The following is a 17,595-nucleotide window of genomic DNA, read 5'->3' as shown; positions in this document are numbered from 1 at the left end:
CTGCTGCTGGCGCCGCTGGGGGGGTCGGCGGGCCTGGCCGGGGAGCCGCCCGGCTCCTGTGAGTACAAGACGCTGCTGGTGAGCGGGCTGAGCGCGGCCCTGCCCGACCAGCTGCTGGAGGACGGCCTGTTCCGCCTCTTCCAGCGCTTCGCGGGGGGGGGCGCCGGGGACATCAGTGTCAAACTCTCCCACACGCCCGAGCTCGGCCGCGTCGCCTACGTCAACTTCCGACACCCCGGGGACGCCCGCGACGCCCGCCGGCACGCCCGGGCTCGGCAGCTGCTCCTTTACGACCGGCCCCTCAAGGTGGAGCCGGTGTATCTGCGCGGGGGCCGGAGGAGCCGCACGCCGCCCCCCGCGCCCTCTCCGGAGCCCCTGGGGTACCTGCCGCCCATCCACAGCACCTATCAGTACAAGCAGAGATCGCTCTCTCCCGTCACCAGCCCCCTGCTGCGGGAGCCGCGGCCCAGGCACGCTCATGCCGCCGCCGCCGCCTTCGCTTTGGAAGCGGCCGCCATCGGGCTCTCCCGGGAGCGGGAGAGGGCCCTGGATTACTACGGGCTGTACGATGAGCGCGGACGCCCTTACAGTTACCCCATCGTGGCTGAGGAAGACCTGATGCCGGAGGACGATCAGAGAGCCACCCGCAACCTCTTCATCGGCAACCTGGACCACAACGTCTCGGAGGTGGAGCTGAGACGGGCCTTTGAGAAGTACGGCATCATCGAAGAAGTGGTGATCAAGCGCCCTGCCCGGGGCCAAGGCGGGGCTTACGCTTTCCTCAAGTTCCAAAACTTGGACATGGCGCATCGAGCCAAGGTCGCCATGTCGGGCCGCGTTGTCGGCAGGAACCCTATCAAAATTGGCTACGGGAAAGCCAACCCTACTACCAGGCTGTGGGTGGGTGGTCTTGGTCCAAGTACTTCCTTGGCTGCCCTGGCGAGGGAGTTTGACCGCTTTGGCAGCATCAGGACTATTGACTACGTGAAGGGAGACAGCTTCGCTTATATCCAGTATGAAAGCTTGGATGCTGCCCAGGCTGCCTGCGCTCAGATGAGGGGCTTCCCTTTGGGCGGACCGGAGAGGAGACTCCGAGTGGATTTTGCCAAAGCAGAAGAGACGAGATACCCGCAGCAGTACCAGCCTGCACCGCTCCCCGTGCACTATGAACTGCTAGCTGACGGGTACAGCAGACACAGAAGCCTAGAGCAAGACTTGAGGGTGCGAGATAGGACTCCTCCACATCTCCTGTACTCAGACAGAGACAGGAGCTTTGCAGAGGCAGACTGGGCCAGCCCTGCCAAAAATGCCGAACGCAGAAACAACTTGGAAAGCTACAGCCGATCAGTGCGTAGCCGGAGCGGAGAGCGCTGGGCCAGCGACAGCGATCGCAGCGTGCCCAAACTGTGGGAAGAGAGGCGGAAACGCCGGAGTCTTTCCAGTGACCGTGGGAGGACTACTCACTCGCCTTACGAGGACAGAAGCAGGACAAAGGCCAGTGGGCCAGCTTTAGACCGCAGCCCAGACAGGGCTCGCAAGGAGAATCACACTACAGAATCCGGAGCTGAGAAAGAGCAGAGTAACTCCCTTCAGAACAATCGTCATGCGACTGAGGAGAAGCCCCATCGTGAGGCATCCGATGCTCCCCAGCCTAAAAAAAGGGACAGCGAACGCAATCATCGAACTGGTGAATCGGAATCAAAAACTCACGAGGAGCCAAAATCTGAGACCAAAAAGCTAAAGAATTTATCAGAATACGCTCAGACGCTGCAGCTTGCTTGGAATGGGCTTCTTGTGCTAAAAAACAGCTGCTTCCCCACCTCTATGCACATCCTGGAGGGAGACCTCGGTGTCATCAACGGACTCCTTAAAGACCATTCATCCGGCGGGAAGTTAACGCAGCTCAAAATTGCTCAGAGACTTCGGCTCGACCAGCCCAAGCTGGATGAAGTAACTCGCCGTATCAAACAAGGCAGCCCCAACGGCTACGCTGTGCTCCTGGCGACCCAGTCCACCCCGGCAGGGGCCGAGGGGACCTTCCCTGTTGTAGAGCCTGGCTTGCAGCGACGGCTTCTCAGGAATCTGGTCTCCTACTTGAAACAGAAGCAGGCTGCTGGGGTTATCAGCCTGCCCGTGGGAGGGGCGAAGGGCAGAGACAGCACAGGCATGCTTTACGCGTTCCCTCCCTGTGAATTCTCTCAGCAGTACCTCCAGTCAGCACTAAGGACATTGGGAAAGTTAGAAGAAGAACATATGGTGATAGTTATAGTCAAAGACACTGCCTAGCCCACACTGTCTTTTCAGATTCCATGTTTTCTTTGTGTGTCACACAACCCAGTTGTTTTTAAGGCCGATCATTTTGGTGGAGGCTCAAAACACCTCGACCAAAGTGGTAAGATTTTTAGTTTCTAATTAATTTTAATACCATTTAAATAGAGCCCATTTTATTCGTTTTTAATATGTGACACTGTCCGCTGTTGTTCTGTATTTTTATTTTTTAACTGTATGAAAAGTTGTCAGTAAAGCCTTGTTCACTGATGGATTTCTAAACTTGTGCGGTATCCTAGTTTTTATGGCCCAGGAAGGGCTGGTTCCCTGTGCTGTCAAGAGCTGGAAGGTGATGGTCCCAACCCGTTTCAGTTTCTCAGACCCCAGCCTCCTGCACCTCCTCCGTCTCTTTAGATGTGTCCTGCAAGGTGGGAGGGGGAAGGGAGGGGGGGTCCTTCTTTGTGCTGTATGAGAGACTGAAAGGTTGGTTCTGTATCTTTTTTTTTTTTTTTTGTCCTGTTTGCTTTTTATTTCATAAATTTGAGTCTGAATGCATTGCTGTTGATGCTCTATTTGAGGATAGAAGCTTCCCAGGAAGCCAGCTACGAAGGAAGCAAATCCTGATCAAGAATAGAAGTGGTTTTTATACACAACAAAAAAAATTACAGTTAATACTTGGTGAAAAGTTTGTTACAAAGGAGTCAACTGTATTCAATTCTGTGAGGTCTGAGAGCACCCGATACATGTCTCAGTCAGATAGAAGTTCTTGGGTAAAACAAAAATGAGGCTTGACGTTCCCGTTTTTTATCAAAGGAGAAAAAAAAAAAACAAGCAGGAGAAAAAAAAAAAAAGTCATGTAAGGGGGAACCCTCTTGGGCCTGTGTTAGATGTAGACAAGCAAATACAGGGCACAAAGGGTTTTGGCAAACTGTAGGTGCCCGTTTGTGTAGTCGACCATGTTGCACTATCTGAAATCCTTTATTGAAAGATAAATGGCAAACTTGTTTTTGCTAAAGTTGAAACTTGTTTGCAGGCTTACAAAAAAAGAGATAAATGTGTCTGGCTGTCTGAAAATGTGTTATGTTACTGCAAGTAACCTGTCTATGACTGTAGGAAACTCTGGAGATCAAAATTTGAAATTTAAGATGGCATGGTTCCGTCACCTTTTCTATCTATCTGTGGTATGAGACAGTTGTTCAGGAGAGAAACCAGGACATCTGCACCTCTGGTTGCTCCGTAACGTTAAGGATGCGGTAACTAGTTTAAATTTGAGTTAAAATCCACACTGTTCAGTTTGGGGATATTTTTATTTTTTAAAATTATGCCTGTAGATTTTAGAAGGCTTACAGAAAATTGTGTGGGATTAAAAACACTAAATTTAAAAGTTTCTTTAAATTCGCAGGTGGGGTTTTTTTGTTGTTGTTTTGGTGGTAAGCAAGTGAACAAAATCCTGGGCGAACCAGAGTCTTTCTGGCACCCGTCTCTGTGACCGAGCAGACTCACTTGCTGACAGCTGCCAAGGCCCTTTTAAAACTGTGCTCTCAGGTATGATTGGTATCAAAACCTATATAGCAGGGAGCATAACTCAGTCTAATGATGCTTTTCTTTTTTATTTTTTTTAACCCTGCAGTTTCACAGTAGGGACATCATCAGCTGATGATGTATGAGCGGTTGCTTAATTTAATAATGTATTGATATCAACAAGTATGGGTTGGTTTGTTGGTTTTGTTTTTTTGGTTGGTTTTTTTTTAACATTTAATACTGTGATTATATTAAAAGTAAATCTAATGAGTTAGTGTGATCATGAGGGGGTTAGTATTTCACTTGATGATGCATCTTCTGTACCCCAGAAAACATAATTCTGTCCGTAAGGGCCCGAGTACAGCTACAAGGCCGCGGAGGGTTTTGTCCATGGTGCGCGGGCACGGTTCAGTGAGAGGTGAGCTGGCTTGTCTGCTGGGAGCAGCAGGGCTCTGGGAAAGCCGATTTATGCTGTGGGAGCAGAGGAGCAACTCTGCTGCTCCCAGCAGCCAAGCCGTGTCTCCAGACTCACTGCACTGGGTTGCACTGGGCAGCGCAGCGGTACGCTTCATGACACCACGGCTGCATGGCGTAGGGGAGCTGGACTGCCCCTGGTTTTACACGGTTACAGGGACGCTGACTTTTAACCTTGTGACCGAGTCCCCAATGCTGTTGTAATGTAGACAGTGCCAAATGTCAACAATTGTAACCGTTAAGTGTTATCTGAAACCAAGTGCTATTAAATACCCCTTATGGCCAGAGTCATAGAGTGATAGAGCTTTTTGTCAGCCTGTCATCCTACGTGTTGGAGATGTCCGTTCAGTCTGAGGCAGAGTGCGTGGTGGTGCAGTAACAGATGCCTGGCTGGCTTCTTGCTGGCAGGGAGCTGTAGCTTGTGCTGCTGTGGAGTGGCCTTGTGTGTGTCTGTGCGCGTGTGCATGCGTGTGTTACGCTGTGTGAATGAGAGGAATTGGAAGGGAAAAAAAAAACCATGATAAAAGCTGCAACTGCTTGATGGCAAAGCCAGGGAACCACCAGAAATCCCCCTCTCCTGCTTTCCTTTTGAAACAAATAATAATGTAGGGGTTTTTTAGAAGACAAACGTTGTCACGCTTTGGGCTGGATAAGATTTTTAATGATGGCATTTCTCTTGCCGGTGAAGTGGCTGATGGTTGTGAGCACGCGTGCATGAATGGAGAACCAACAAATCTCCCTCCTACAAACAAATTAACAGGTGTAAATGAGAAATGGGAGAGCTTAAGGAAGAAACACCTGGGAGAGAAGCAGTATCAGCCCTCTAACCTGATGACCTGAGCCTTCCCAGCTCCCCAGCATGCGAGTGAGCCCCAGCTATTGCTTGAACAGCCAGATGGTGCTGAGGCCAAAGGCCCCCGTCCTGTAGTCCTGCCTGCCATCCCATCCCCTCACACATGCATCCAGGCTGGTTTCAAGAGAAACAGGCCTGAAAAATAATGCTAGACCTGTATCTTACAGCTTGCAAAGACTTGGCCCATAAATGGGGATGGGATGCAGTTCTGGGGGGAAAATACATGGGGGGGGGGGGATTGGGGAGGAAGACCATGGCCCTAGTTAGGCAGCCTAAGACACTTAGTGATGTTGGAAGTTGGTGGGTAGCACAGTGCTGGAGGGGTGGTTTGGGGGCAGGGGATCTTTCAGCCCAGTACAGCAGTGGCAGTAAGGTAATTGCAACAGGGTAATGGTCTCGGTCTCTTTGAGTGTGATCTGAAACACGAAGTGGGACCAGGGTGTGAGATGGTGGATTTGGTGGTCTGAGAGCATTAGCGTTTAGACTGAGTTGCTCCGGTTTTTTTTCTTTTTTTTTTGAACACACATTCAGTACAGAGTCTGTCTTACAAAGCCTCTTCTTTTTAACATCAGTTGCTGGCTGTCTTTACAACAGAAACATGGACAAGAGGGCTAGCCCTAGGCTGTCCCAGGTGCCCAGCATGTGCATATGACCAGTGCTGATGAGACCTTGATTATGACCCTTTGCTAACACACAGGTTAAACTACTGACCAGCCCTGAGGTTTCTACCCTGCTCTCCAAGCCCTGGCCTAGATGAGATTCTTTTTGAGGCGCTGCGCTGCAGGGATATGCATACAACCTCCCAGCGTGCTGGCACGATGGTTACACAGCCTGTACTCCATGGAACTGTGTTGCAGTGTGCCAAACGGGCCAAGCAGTTACAGTCTGATTACAGACTGAGGAGGACCATGGCAATATGAGGGCACAGGCTGGTGCTGGGCTACTCTCTGCTCACATCATGGGAGGAAAGGCAGCATCCTTCCTGCAAAGGCTCCCCTCGATTGCAGAGGTAGGTATACATCTTTGCCAGCTGGCAGGATATTTGAAAGCCCCTTCCATCCCCTAAGCCGAGGTCTGTAATGTCTGCATAGGCGAAGAAATACTGTATGGCATCAGATCAGCAATGATGTGCTGTGTGTATTCAGGAAGATTATAGGACTTTTTCCAAACACAATGCTTTTAAATAGATTAAATCACAATGCCAAGGGAAGAGGTGATTTTCCAAACTCCTCTGAGATTTCCCCCCATCCCAAGTAGTTGCAGAATTATGGCCTGACAAAAACAAACGAATCCCTGCTAGTCCTCAATTCTGTATCCCCATTTTTCACCCAGCCTGTTAGTCACCCTGTTCCCCAGCACTCTTCAGTGATGCCCCACAAGAACAAAGGAGGTAGCACGGGGGGGCAGGCAGCCTCCCCCACGCTTGTGTATTTAACTTCAGCAGCTCTGCAATAAGCAAGCGGAAAGGAGAGGCTAAGAGTCTGCCCAGGACAGGCAGCCAGGGCTGCTTCTGCAGGTTTTGGTGAGTGAGCTGCAGGCTGCAGGAGCTGAGCCCTGCCTCCTTAGCCACAGGCTAAGGCCCGAGCACGCTCCCTTTGGCTCTATTCAATGAAGTTGGGATAGGTGTGGGAGGGAGGGATGGCATATATACTTACAGTGGCCCAGTTTATAATATAAATAGGAGTTCCATCCTAGATGTTTCAGTTTTGTCTCACAAAACTAGTTGGTAAATTTCTCCAAGATAGTCAGGCCCAAAACAGCAACAGATGCAGCCGATTATAGCTGTGGTATAATGCCAGAACAAGATATGGGCATCATCTGGCACAGGATCTCTCTGTTTTTAGTAGTTGAGTAAACACTTCCCCCCCCCCCCCTTCCTGAGCAGCACATTTTCTAAGGTAAAGTTGCTTAAGATGTTTTTGATAAGGCAGAGGCTGGTTTCCACAGCTGTTGGATGGCATATCTGATTTTCAATCCCCTCATTTAATCAGAATGCTGCTCCAATTGCTGGTCTTAAATGCTGTAGTAATCGCAACTCGCTCATCTTTATCGACTCCGTAGGGTACAATTATCCATTATAAGTTGCAGCAGAACCTTTCTTTTTAATTATTAACAAGCAGCCCTGGGTAAGTACATTAAGTAGATGCAATGCTGGAGGGAAGAAAAGCTATCGCTTCTCTTGGTTAAAAAGAAAATCCTTCCTCTTCAAGCAATGAAACCTTGAGCCTTAGTTGAAATGGGCACAGGTCTTGGTGGAAAACTTGCTGTAGTGTCAAGGAGTGAGAAGCCTCCAGCTCCCTGTTCTGCCTCAAACTCTACTCTGGAAGTAAGAAGTGGCCAAAACAGAGAAAGGGTAAAAAGTTGAGTGGATGTTATCATCTGAACACCTGGGAATAAATAGCACAGTTAGTGGCCTTGTCCAAGCAAGCGATGAGCACTTACCTTGCAGGTCTGACACACAAGAACTAAGCTGTGCAGTTGTGTGCTGTACAGTGAAATCAAACACTCAACTGCAATTTTTTTCAGCCCCTTCTAAGGGCAGGGCCTCGTCATGTACAAACAGGAGCACCTAATTTGCCCTCTGCCAGTATAGCCAGAAGGTAGCGTACATAATGCCAAACTACACATGGATGAGGAGGCCCAATGCTGCTCCTGCCTTCTGACACACACCGGCAAGGTGGTGAGAGTTCCCTGCAGCTCACCATGCTTCCTGTAGCTGAACCGCAGAGTGGATATTCTGGTGCATCATCTTTAAACAAACAAAATCACAGCCTGGCATTAGCAGCACCTTCCAGCTCCCACACAGCACAGTGAGGATGCAGTGCCACACTGCCCACAACCCCACTGAGAAATCAAGGCTGTCAGGCTGCCAGATTTGAACCAACAGGATGGTGAAATGTCTGCTGTGCAGCTCTGGGAGTCCCTGTGGACTGGGACAGTGAGTGGAGCCTGCACTCACAAATCTCACCCCTTGTTTATTTTGCCCTTCCTTATTGCAGCAGGCCACTAGCTACACCTAGCTGCTCGCTGGCTGAGCCCCTCAGGTGCACAGAGCACCACTTCTGCATGAGTGGCAGAGGAATGCATGGCTACAATTCACAGCCATAAACAGAGACAGGATTTGTATTTAATTTTTTAATAAATACACTTTACATTAAAGAAAAAGGCCTTCAATTTGCAGTTTCCACACAGAGGGAGGGGGGGAAAAAAAAAAAAAAAAAAAAGATTAAAAAACTTGAACCACAAAGGGCAGAGGGGAGAAAGAGGGCTCAAACTTCAATCCCAGATCCCCGTCTTAAGGAATACCAGGCTCTGACTAGGCCAAGCCAGGATTTCAGCCTCCCATTACAGCTGGTACCACAGCGAGAATCTCCGCTTTAAACAGCCTGTACGTTCAGTTACCAAACACCCCCAAGGCTCTTCCCTGGAGGACAAAAACATCTGAAACACACTGGCGCACTAGCAGGTGTTAACACCCATTGCTTTGTTTTTTAAAAATAAAATCATATTTAAAATAAAAATATTCTCACTCCTCAACAATATTAGAAACCATGATCCTCTTATTTCACTTAGTAGTTGCATAAAAATGCCTCTTCCTTTAATTTTAAACAATTTTTCTCCCCCGAACCTACCCCATGGTAACAAGGTACTACAGGAATACAAAGTTCATCCCCTCTTTACTAGAACACCTGCCTTTTTTTTTTTTTTTTTTTTAATATAAAACTATTTCTGTTCTTTAGGAAAGAACTTTATACAAAGAAAATATATTGTGAAATATCTTCAGAAGTTTCTTTGAAGAGGAGAATCATCTCAGCCTAAAATAAAAAATAAAAAAAAAAGGCAGAGAGAAAAGAGGCCTAACCCCAGGTCTCTTTATTGTAGAGCCTCGGACTTAGCCCCGAGCCTCAAACTGACTCAAACCAACACAGCGGATGGGCTGGAGTTCCTCAGGTTTTCCCAGGAGAAAAAGGGTTGGGGTGCTCAGAATCGGTTTCCTATTTGGTCTCCGGTCTTCTGCTGGGAAGGGAGCATCTCCTGCTGCCAACACCCCATCTGGCAGTCACTCCTCACTCATTCAGAGACAGGATTATGTCGTCCTCCAAGTCAGAGTTATCTGAGCTGTCGGCTGAAAAGGAGACATGTAGGTTATGTTTGGTTTGTGGAAGAACACAGCTGTCAGGGCTGCTAAGCAAGGCAAGGCATTCATAGTTACAAGAGATGGCCACCACCTGCTTGAGACCAGCAACTCCCTAACAATGATGGAGGCGGCTAGCACCATTAGTGCATTTCAAATCAATCAAAAGCAGTTAGCAAATATGCACCAGAGCTTTCTTTCCCTGGTTAAAACAGAGGGTCAAGAGGAGAGCAGCTTCTATTAGCTGGCATTCTTTTTCCCATGACAAGATGGAGAGAAGGACACCAGCAGTAAGGTACTTGCACATGAGCTGCTTGCACAAGTGCAATAGCTCTTCATGCTGGGGCTGGACAGATCTGGCAGTCATTCTGCACAGCTGTTATTTGAAAGCAAGCTTGACAGTTCCACCAACCTGATGTGGTGAAATATGGCCTCGGTATAACGTGCATGGGGCTAATTCATTACGCAGTTAGACCCAGACTTTCTCAGTACTAGGTTCTTATTGGCCTGTCACTCCCCTCTGCACAGCACAGGAGGAGACCTCCCGAGTGAGGCAGAAGCAATCCATACATTCACAACTAGAACCTTCCTCTAGCAACCCAAAGGTTTCTCTAATGAATTTAACTACATAGCACGCCTTAAAGGTGACCTGAAAATTGTGCTTTTCCTGGTTTTCTTCATTGTGGTACAGAATGAAGACATGAAAGGATTTGCCAGCAGCAGTCACACACACACACACACTTGCTTTTTATCAACCCTCAGCTGCACAACCCTCAGTTGTGCAAGAGGGAAGTGGTAGCAGCTCTGGCAGCAAGAGGTCTCCTGCCTTACCTTAGAGGTGACGATGGCTCTTTTTCTTATGTGAATTCATTGGATGCTGCAGTTAACTAGGTGTTAAAAAATAGTTTAAAAAAAAAAAAAGACACCAAGAATTCCTCTTAGCCATCTCAGTTATACTGGATCTCTAAAATGCCTGTCAAGGTAAGCAAGGCCTTCTGGAAGGTTCACCCCTTCTCAGATGCTTTCCTTAGGGGAAAAAAAAGAATCACAAGCAAGCAGCAGAGGGCACAAACCCTTTCCCCCAACCCTCCTCCCCAAAGATTAGCCAGCTGCCTTTCCACTGTGTACTGAGCCTAATCTGAAGGGTCATCAGTGCTCCCAGAACAGCTACAGCCATGTAAGGGTAGTTGGAAAACACTAGCCAGTGCTGCAGTAGCTACACTTATGCAGTAAGAAGGAAAGAACACAAACAAGAGAACAACCCAGAAACTCTGGAGAAAGAGAGAAGCTGAAAAAGTTGTTGGTTTGTTGGTTTTGTTTTTTTTTTTAAAACACCAGAGGAAAGCTTTGAAAAGGGATCTCCTAACTCTTTATTCTCCAGTTCACCACAGCGCCTTCCAATTTTGAGCTCCATGTCTATAAGTAAACCTGATTGCAGTTAACTGCTTGGCAGAAGCTTATAGACGTGCCTGGAAGCTGCCATTTTCAATTACAGAAGAAAAGAGGAAACGAGTCAGCCATGCTGCTGGTAAGAATTCCATATATTTCTTCCATCCTATATCACACGTGCATTTCAAAAAGGGCACCCCATTGGCCCAGGAACAAGCTCTTGAAAGATCTGCACAATGCATAAACTACTTTGGACAAGACAAACAGATCTACCCTCCCCAAGGTGGTGACAAAGGACGAGGAAGACAAATTTATACTTAAAAGGTTCTCCATGGATTATTCCTGAAAAGGAAATAAAGCCTTCTCTAAAGCACAAGGAGCCAAAGCCACTCACACTCCTGTTTGAACTGGACATGGACCCGTTGAAGTGAGCCCAGAGGAGTGCCACGAAGATGATCAGAGGGCTGGAGCACCTCCCCTATGAAGACAGGCTGTGAGAGTTGAGGTTGTTCAGCCTGGAGAAGAGAAGGCTCCAGGGAGACCTTATAGCAGCCTTCCAGTACCTAAAGGAGGCGTATAGGAAAGATGGGGAGGGACTCTTTAACAGCGAGTGTAGTGATAGGACGAGGGGTAGTGGTTTTAAACTGAATGAGGGTAGATTTAGATTAGATGTAAACAAAAAGTTCTTCACTATGAGGATGGTGAGGCACTGGAACAGCTTGCCCAGAGAGGCTGTGAATGCCCCATCCCTGGAAGTGTTCAAGGCCAGGTTGGATGGGGCTTTGAACAACCTGGTCTAGTGGAAGGTGTCCCTGCCCATGGCTGGGGGCTGGAACTAGATGATCTTGAAAGTCCCTTCCAACCCAAACCATTCTATGATATGACTCTATGAACTGTTCTTTGAATTTTTTTTAATTAAGTACACCCACTGTATGTCATGGAGGTTCACCCAAAATACAGCAAAGGTCTGCAGTAGGAAGCACTCTAAATAGACCACCATGCCTCAGATCTGTACTTTGCAACAGTTTCAGTGCCTTTACAACTTTTAATTCTGGAATACAACATAAGCAAAGGAGAGGGAAATTTTAATTGCTCTTGCTGGATGAGAAACAAAAGCAAGCCAGATGAAGCTGAAGTCAGAGAAGAAGCCACAGAACCCCACTCATCAAACCCTGTGCAAGGACCATGCACACATCAGCCTGGCAGAGCTGCACTCCCTGCTTTAATTTCCCAAAGATGCTGCTAAGCAACCGAACAGCCACAGGATGGGCTGGCTGCAGCTCCACAGCAATACCAGATCAAAGTTCTGATCAAGTGGTTCTATCCATAAATGGTGTACAGATGTGGCCCTTTCATAATACATAGTGCTCTACAGAGCGCACTTGAAATAACTATCAAGTAGCACCTAGCTGTTACAGGAATAGTTACTGAAATGACCTGAACTTCCCCTCCATTCTGCCCCTTGGACAATTCAAGTTATAGCACTCTGGGTGCTCTCTTAATAGCTTCTGGCCCTGCACCCCCTGAGGAAACAGAAGTGGAGTTGTGTCAAGAAGGTCCCGCCAGCTACTGGGACAGGCAGTAGTTACCCACAATCCCAAAACACTGAACTGCAATATGCTATTAATGAATTTGTCCTATGTAAATGTCCTATGTGGCCCTACATTTTATACCTATTACCTTCAAGAGAACAGCAGACTGACCCCACAGAGTAACTCTGGCAATCTGATGTGGCCACATCCTTAAAAACAACTGAGCTACATTCTAACAGAAAAGAGGGACATGAATGAGTCTGCCAGCCACATTAGCACCGAAACACACCTGGCATGCCTAATCCTCCAGCACTGACAGAGAAGATTGATTCCCACCTCAGCTCTCACATTAATCACCTATCACTGCAGGACTTCAACCACCATACACACTGTAATTACTCATCCTTACCAACGTTTTAACTCAAGTTAACTACATTATCCCCATTTTACAGCTTGGAAATTAAAAAGAACTAGAGTGACTTGGCCATGCATACTTGAAAATTGTGCTGCAAAAAAGGGAACAAAATCTGGTGTCACAAATCCCAAGCCTGATGCTACCCTACTCGCCTTCTCTTTCCTGTGAAGCCTTTTTCCAAACTGAATTGCTACATAAGTTCAGACCTTTCTTTCTTAATACACACACACACACACGCACGCACACACACTCTCTCTCTCTAACTTTCCAAATCTCTGTATCTGTGGAATGCCAGAAAAAGAAAACAATTTAAATTTTATCCGAAAAGTTATGTTGGCTTCAGAACAGTCTAAAAAAGGAAGTGAAGTCAGAAATGCCATGTTGGTTTTGCACTTTAAGCAATTACAAAAGAGAAAGAATAGCACCAAGGACCAAAAATGCTTCTCTGTCCTTACAGGTACAAATAAGGCAGAGAAGACAGGTGAGGTAACAGTTCAACCAGTGTCCCCCTGAAGGGCAGGACAGGCAAGCAATCAGACAAGGCTTCTTCACATGGAGTTTCTTGGCCTGCCAAGCTCTCTGGGAGCACTTGAAGAAAGGAGATACCTTCCTTTCCAGAACTCACAGTTGTTCTCTCAGATAAGAGCTGTTTTTACCAACAGATTACTTTGAGAGGCCATGGGTGAACAAGCATGATGATTTCTGCCTGTCGTATCAGTTAGGGGGGAAGTCAGCTAAGTCATTTCAGGGAAGATTTAGATGTTGCATATTTGTCAGGACATTAAACAGAGGACAAGGTCACCTGTGGTTACCAAGCTGAGCACACACTTACTGTCTCCAAGAATCAGCTCGACTTCCTCATCAGCATCAGAATCTTCATCTTCACCATCATCTCCCTCTTCCAGGAGGTTGGCAAGCTCCTCATCATCGGAGGGGGAAAAGTCATTTTCTCCATCCTCGCCAGCATTCTCATTGTTCTCATCCTCCTCCAGCTCAGCCTCCAGCAGCTGGTCTGTATCTAGTTCATCAAGATCATCTGTATCATCATCATCTTCATCATCATCTTCTTCTTCTTGCTCTTCTTCCTCCTATAAAGACAGCAAAAATAGTCCATTGCAGACATCAAAACAAATGTAAAATGGAGTAAGAATAATTGAAGAAAACATACCTATAGTTTTCACTTCTCCCCATAACCAGACATCACACATTATAAACACTTTCCCATCACCCATACAAACACTTTCTCTCTACAACTACAGAACATGACACATGCTAGATCATTTGCAGGCCTGCAAAGTCTTATCTGCAAAATGCTGGTGCAACACAGGTACCATCGGCTCAAGCCCCTCTCCAATACTGGCCATCAACACATGTCACCACAATGCACTCTTGATAAGGACATGCAATAAGACCTGTTAATCCATGGCTTTGTTGCTAGTCTTATACAAACTGCTTTAGTTTCAATTGGACCAAAACCTCTATATTGCATCAAACAGCATGCACATTCAGTCTCTCAGTCATTCCTGATTCAGATGAGATGTAAAATGTAGGAGAAGATACTATTAGCCTAAACCAATCCCTCAATCAGTCAGCTTCAGATGATAGTACTGTTTAAAGCAGCTCAGAAGTCTCATCTTTGGCATTTACCTGTGGATCAAGATCCTTCTCTATCAAACCATAAAAATTTGCATTCAATAAAGCAACTGAATTCCTCATTGTACAGATCAAATCCAGAAGTCTGCGTCTAGCAGATAAAACTGAGTGGAAAAAAGCTGTTACAGTCCTATTGTTCTTCCAGACAAACGAGAGGCCAAAAAGTGCCATCACAAGCCAAGCTCCAGGAATTCTCCAAGACTCAAAGAAAGGGTTCAATATACCTGCACATCTCCTCAGAGTCACACCCTTTTTCCCTGGCAGAATGCTCTCATGTGGCAGGAAGGCAGCTCTCAAGCAGTTCAGTCTTAATTGCCCCTTTGTTTTGGGAGGGAACACATTTTGCAAAATTATGAAGCAGTTAAGATGGATATTTAACAACCCACTTCAAGGGTTAGTTTGGTCCTCAAGCTTCCCACACTAACACTGTGCTGTTTAGACTGCTGCATTTTCAGATCTAAAAGGACAGAGGAAAAAGACCTTACTGTCATGTCCCCAACCTACTTTTTCTTCAGTCAGTGCTATAAAAAAAATCCACCACACCCACACAAACCCAACATCTGTCCTAGGCAAAAGAAACAAGGAATGCCAAAAAGCCTGGGCAGATTTTATTGTTTCTTCACTTGCGAAAGGCAGCCAAGTCTCCTCTACTGACCAGAAGTGCTGTGTTATTTAAATGGAGATTACAGTATAAAAACATTGGTTTGCTACATAGTTTTCTTTCTGAAAGAGCTCATATTAACTATAAAATCTAAACAACATGTATTAAAGCCTATGCTTATTTTAGGCAATTACAACCTTTACTTTGAGTCAATGAGTCCTCAAATCAATGGACATTGCTTTTTGAATTGTATACACACTGGGAGAGGAAATATCCTACTTGTACTTCACAGTTTTACACTGCAGTGCAATATTGAGCATAATTTTCCATAAAATATATTGAATGGAGTATAAAAGCTTTTGCCTTAATAACTTTTACTTTTGTTCTATGCAGTATCTACAGAGAGACCAATATCTTAAACTTTATTACTCTATTCAGAACTGAAAAGGCAGGAGAGTCTATTTTCCTTTTTCAGTCTCTAAATAACTCTGAAGCTGGAAAGAAGGAGATCAATTTATTTTAAAAGCTTGGAAAAATTAAGCCAGGTTTTTCAGTGTCTGGATACAGAGACACAACTGTAGACAATACACTTTTTCCCTAATGTCTATGAGATTAATTTAAGAGTCCGTGTAATTGAAACCTAAAGGATTCTGAAATGAGTTAGGTACCCTCCTAGTTTCCACATCTGCGGAATTTCTGAAAGCATTTTTTTCCTACATATCTAGCCCACAATGACATAAATGTCTAAACTACTGAATTTGACTGTTTCACATTTAATGTATTTATTTGAAACTGAAATACCATTTTATCAACATTTTCACTCAAGCTTAAAGCAAGGCATATATAGCAATATCATCCTTCAAATATAAGATGAAGTGAAATATAGTTGTATAAAGCTAAAGATTTCTTCTGGCTGATGAGAATTAGTGCCAAATTACACAGAAAGGGTGTATGTTTAGCTGCAAGATAATTTTGAAGGATTACACCAACCAGTGATGAAAAAATCCTTTGTAAAAATACAAATAGCAACAGAATACTAGAGAACTGAAATCAATGTTTCCACCTTTCCAGTTTAAATTACTTAATCTGAAGTAGGCAATTAAAATCAGGCCACACTTATTTAAAAACCACCTAAGAACAGTAAGATGAGGTCTAAATTATACTTGTCCTTGGTAAACCAGAAAACAGTGTGAAAACCACACTATAAGAAATCACATGTGCATGTGACAGAGAGAGCACAACATGCACGCATGTCCTTACCAAGCTGAATGAGTGACACAGAACACAGTTCAAGAAGAGTGATCTTTAAGGAGTGAAAAACCTGTACCTTGTCATGTTTTAAAGAACACAAACAGGATCCTGGAAAATCTGGTGCTTCTGCTAAGTAACAGGCAAATTAATTCTGCAATAGCTTCTGAACAATCTCCAAACACAAACCTCTGCAGGCACACTGCAATACTCCAGTCTAGAAACACAAGGCTTGCATATATTTGGTGAGATCTCTTTTAGGAAAGCACACTGAGCTTCTGTACCCAAAACCAATCTGTGGGACATATAGCTGAGAAAGACTCCACCTGGTGTTTCCTCACACCTAACACCATCACATGTAAGTGATATCCAGTCTGTTAATGGATATCTAGGCTGTATCCTCATCAGATACCACAACTGTCTCACATACGGAATCCATATACAGATAAAAAAATGGCATGCCTTCCCCAGTGACTCATGCAGGCATACTGAGTAAGAGCAGTGAAAAAAATCCTTATGCAATGTCACAAGGGAAGATGGGCAGAACAATTATTCCAAACCAGATCTGGATTTGTGAAGGAAAAACCTGCAAAAGCAAGCTCCTACCTACTCATTGGTAGTTCCCAAGAGCTTTGGGCAATGACACCGGTGCTGCTAGAAAAAAGAACCAGCATGCACATCTATGCAAAACAAGCATGCACCTGTGTTTATCTTCCTCATTGGAGTTAACTGATCCACAGAACCCATAGCCTAAAACACTCTGTATGACTTAAACAGTATCAGAGAACTGTTTTAGCCATCACTAACTCCTTTAGATGCCTAAAGATATTCTTCTATTTGGGCTGTTCTCTGTAAAAGCTGCTTAGATCAGAACTTGAACTGTTCATGGAGTCCTCGCATTCCTCCTCTCCTTCCTTAGAGGATATTCTCTTCCCTCTCCAACAGAAGCCACTTCACAGCTACCAGTTATCTTTACAGGAGGCACAAGGGTAGTGTAGCAGACTCACAAACTGGCCATCTCATAACCTTCCCTCTGTAAAACATTTTACCTTACTATCAGCACTCTGGCTCACTGCCTGATATTTCTGCATGCCTGCTCTACAGCCAGGTGCACTATTATTACAATACAGCCAGACCAAACCCCTAGCTTCCAATGTAATTCATGTAAGATTACAAACAATCCCAACCTGAGGCTATGATGGAGGAAAAAAAAAGAAAAAAACCCCCTAATTCTCCCTTTTAAATAGAGCAGGCAACACTCAGAGGGACACGATGGAGCCCAGCTTTTGAATTAAGGATGTCACATTGCTACCCATTTTAGTTACACGGTGATTCAGGTATATTGATTGCTTGTAGGTACCTAACCTTAGGATTAACATAAGGGAGCTTGACCTTGATAGATGCCAAGAATAGAACAGTTTAAAGTAGAGTACCCATTGACACCTAATGAAACTCAATTTTGTAATTATGTATTATATAGATAGGTATTAATTTCATTATCATATA

At 45.5% G+C, this 17,595-nt stretch overlaps 2 protein-coding genes across 6 annotated transcripts in view; one reads left to right on the top strand and one right to left on the bottom strand.

Annotated features, from left to right (window-relative positions):
* Positions 1–2,550, top strand: RBM15B (RNA binding motif protein 15B; the record flags this gene model as incomplete). The annotated part of the gene is made up of 1 exon (XM_010561624.1): positions 1–2,550. A coding segment is annotated over one exon (2,286 nt), but the record flags the coding sequence as incomplete, so codon positions are not given.
* A 5,882-nt stretch (positions 2,551–8,432) lies between these two features.
* Positions 8,433–17,595, bottom strand: part of VPRBP (Vpr (HIV-1) binding protein) — a 64,120-nt gene continuing 54,957 nt past the window's right edge. For 2 of the 5 annotated variants that reach the window (XM_010561561.1, XM_010561562.1), the window contains 2 exons: positions 13,420–13,675; positions 8,433–9,242 (listed from right to left, as the gene is read on the bottom strand). In XM_010561561.1, coding sequence (XP_010559863.1) covers positions 9,184–9,242; positions 13,420–13,675 — 315 coding nt within the window. In that variant the 3' untranslated portion in view covers positions 8,433–9,183. Of the gene's footprint in view, positions 9,243–10,082; positions 10,139–13,419; positions 13,676–17,595 lie in introns of those variants that run through there. The other 3 variants (XM_010561563.1, XR_773988.1, XR_773984.1) reach the window with 3 other exon arrangements.

Source organism: Haliaeetus leucocephalus, unplaced genomic scaffold, assembly GCF_000737465.1.
Source record: "Haliaeetus leucocephalus isolate CR32 unplaced genomic scaffold, Haliaeetus_leucocephalus-4.0 Scaffold148, whole genome shotgun sequence".
NCBI lineage: Eukaryota > Metazoa > Chordata > Aves > Accipitriformes > Accipitridae > Haliaeetus > Haliaeetus leucocephalus.
This window is presented reverse-complemented; position numbering and strand designations above follow the sequence as displayed.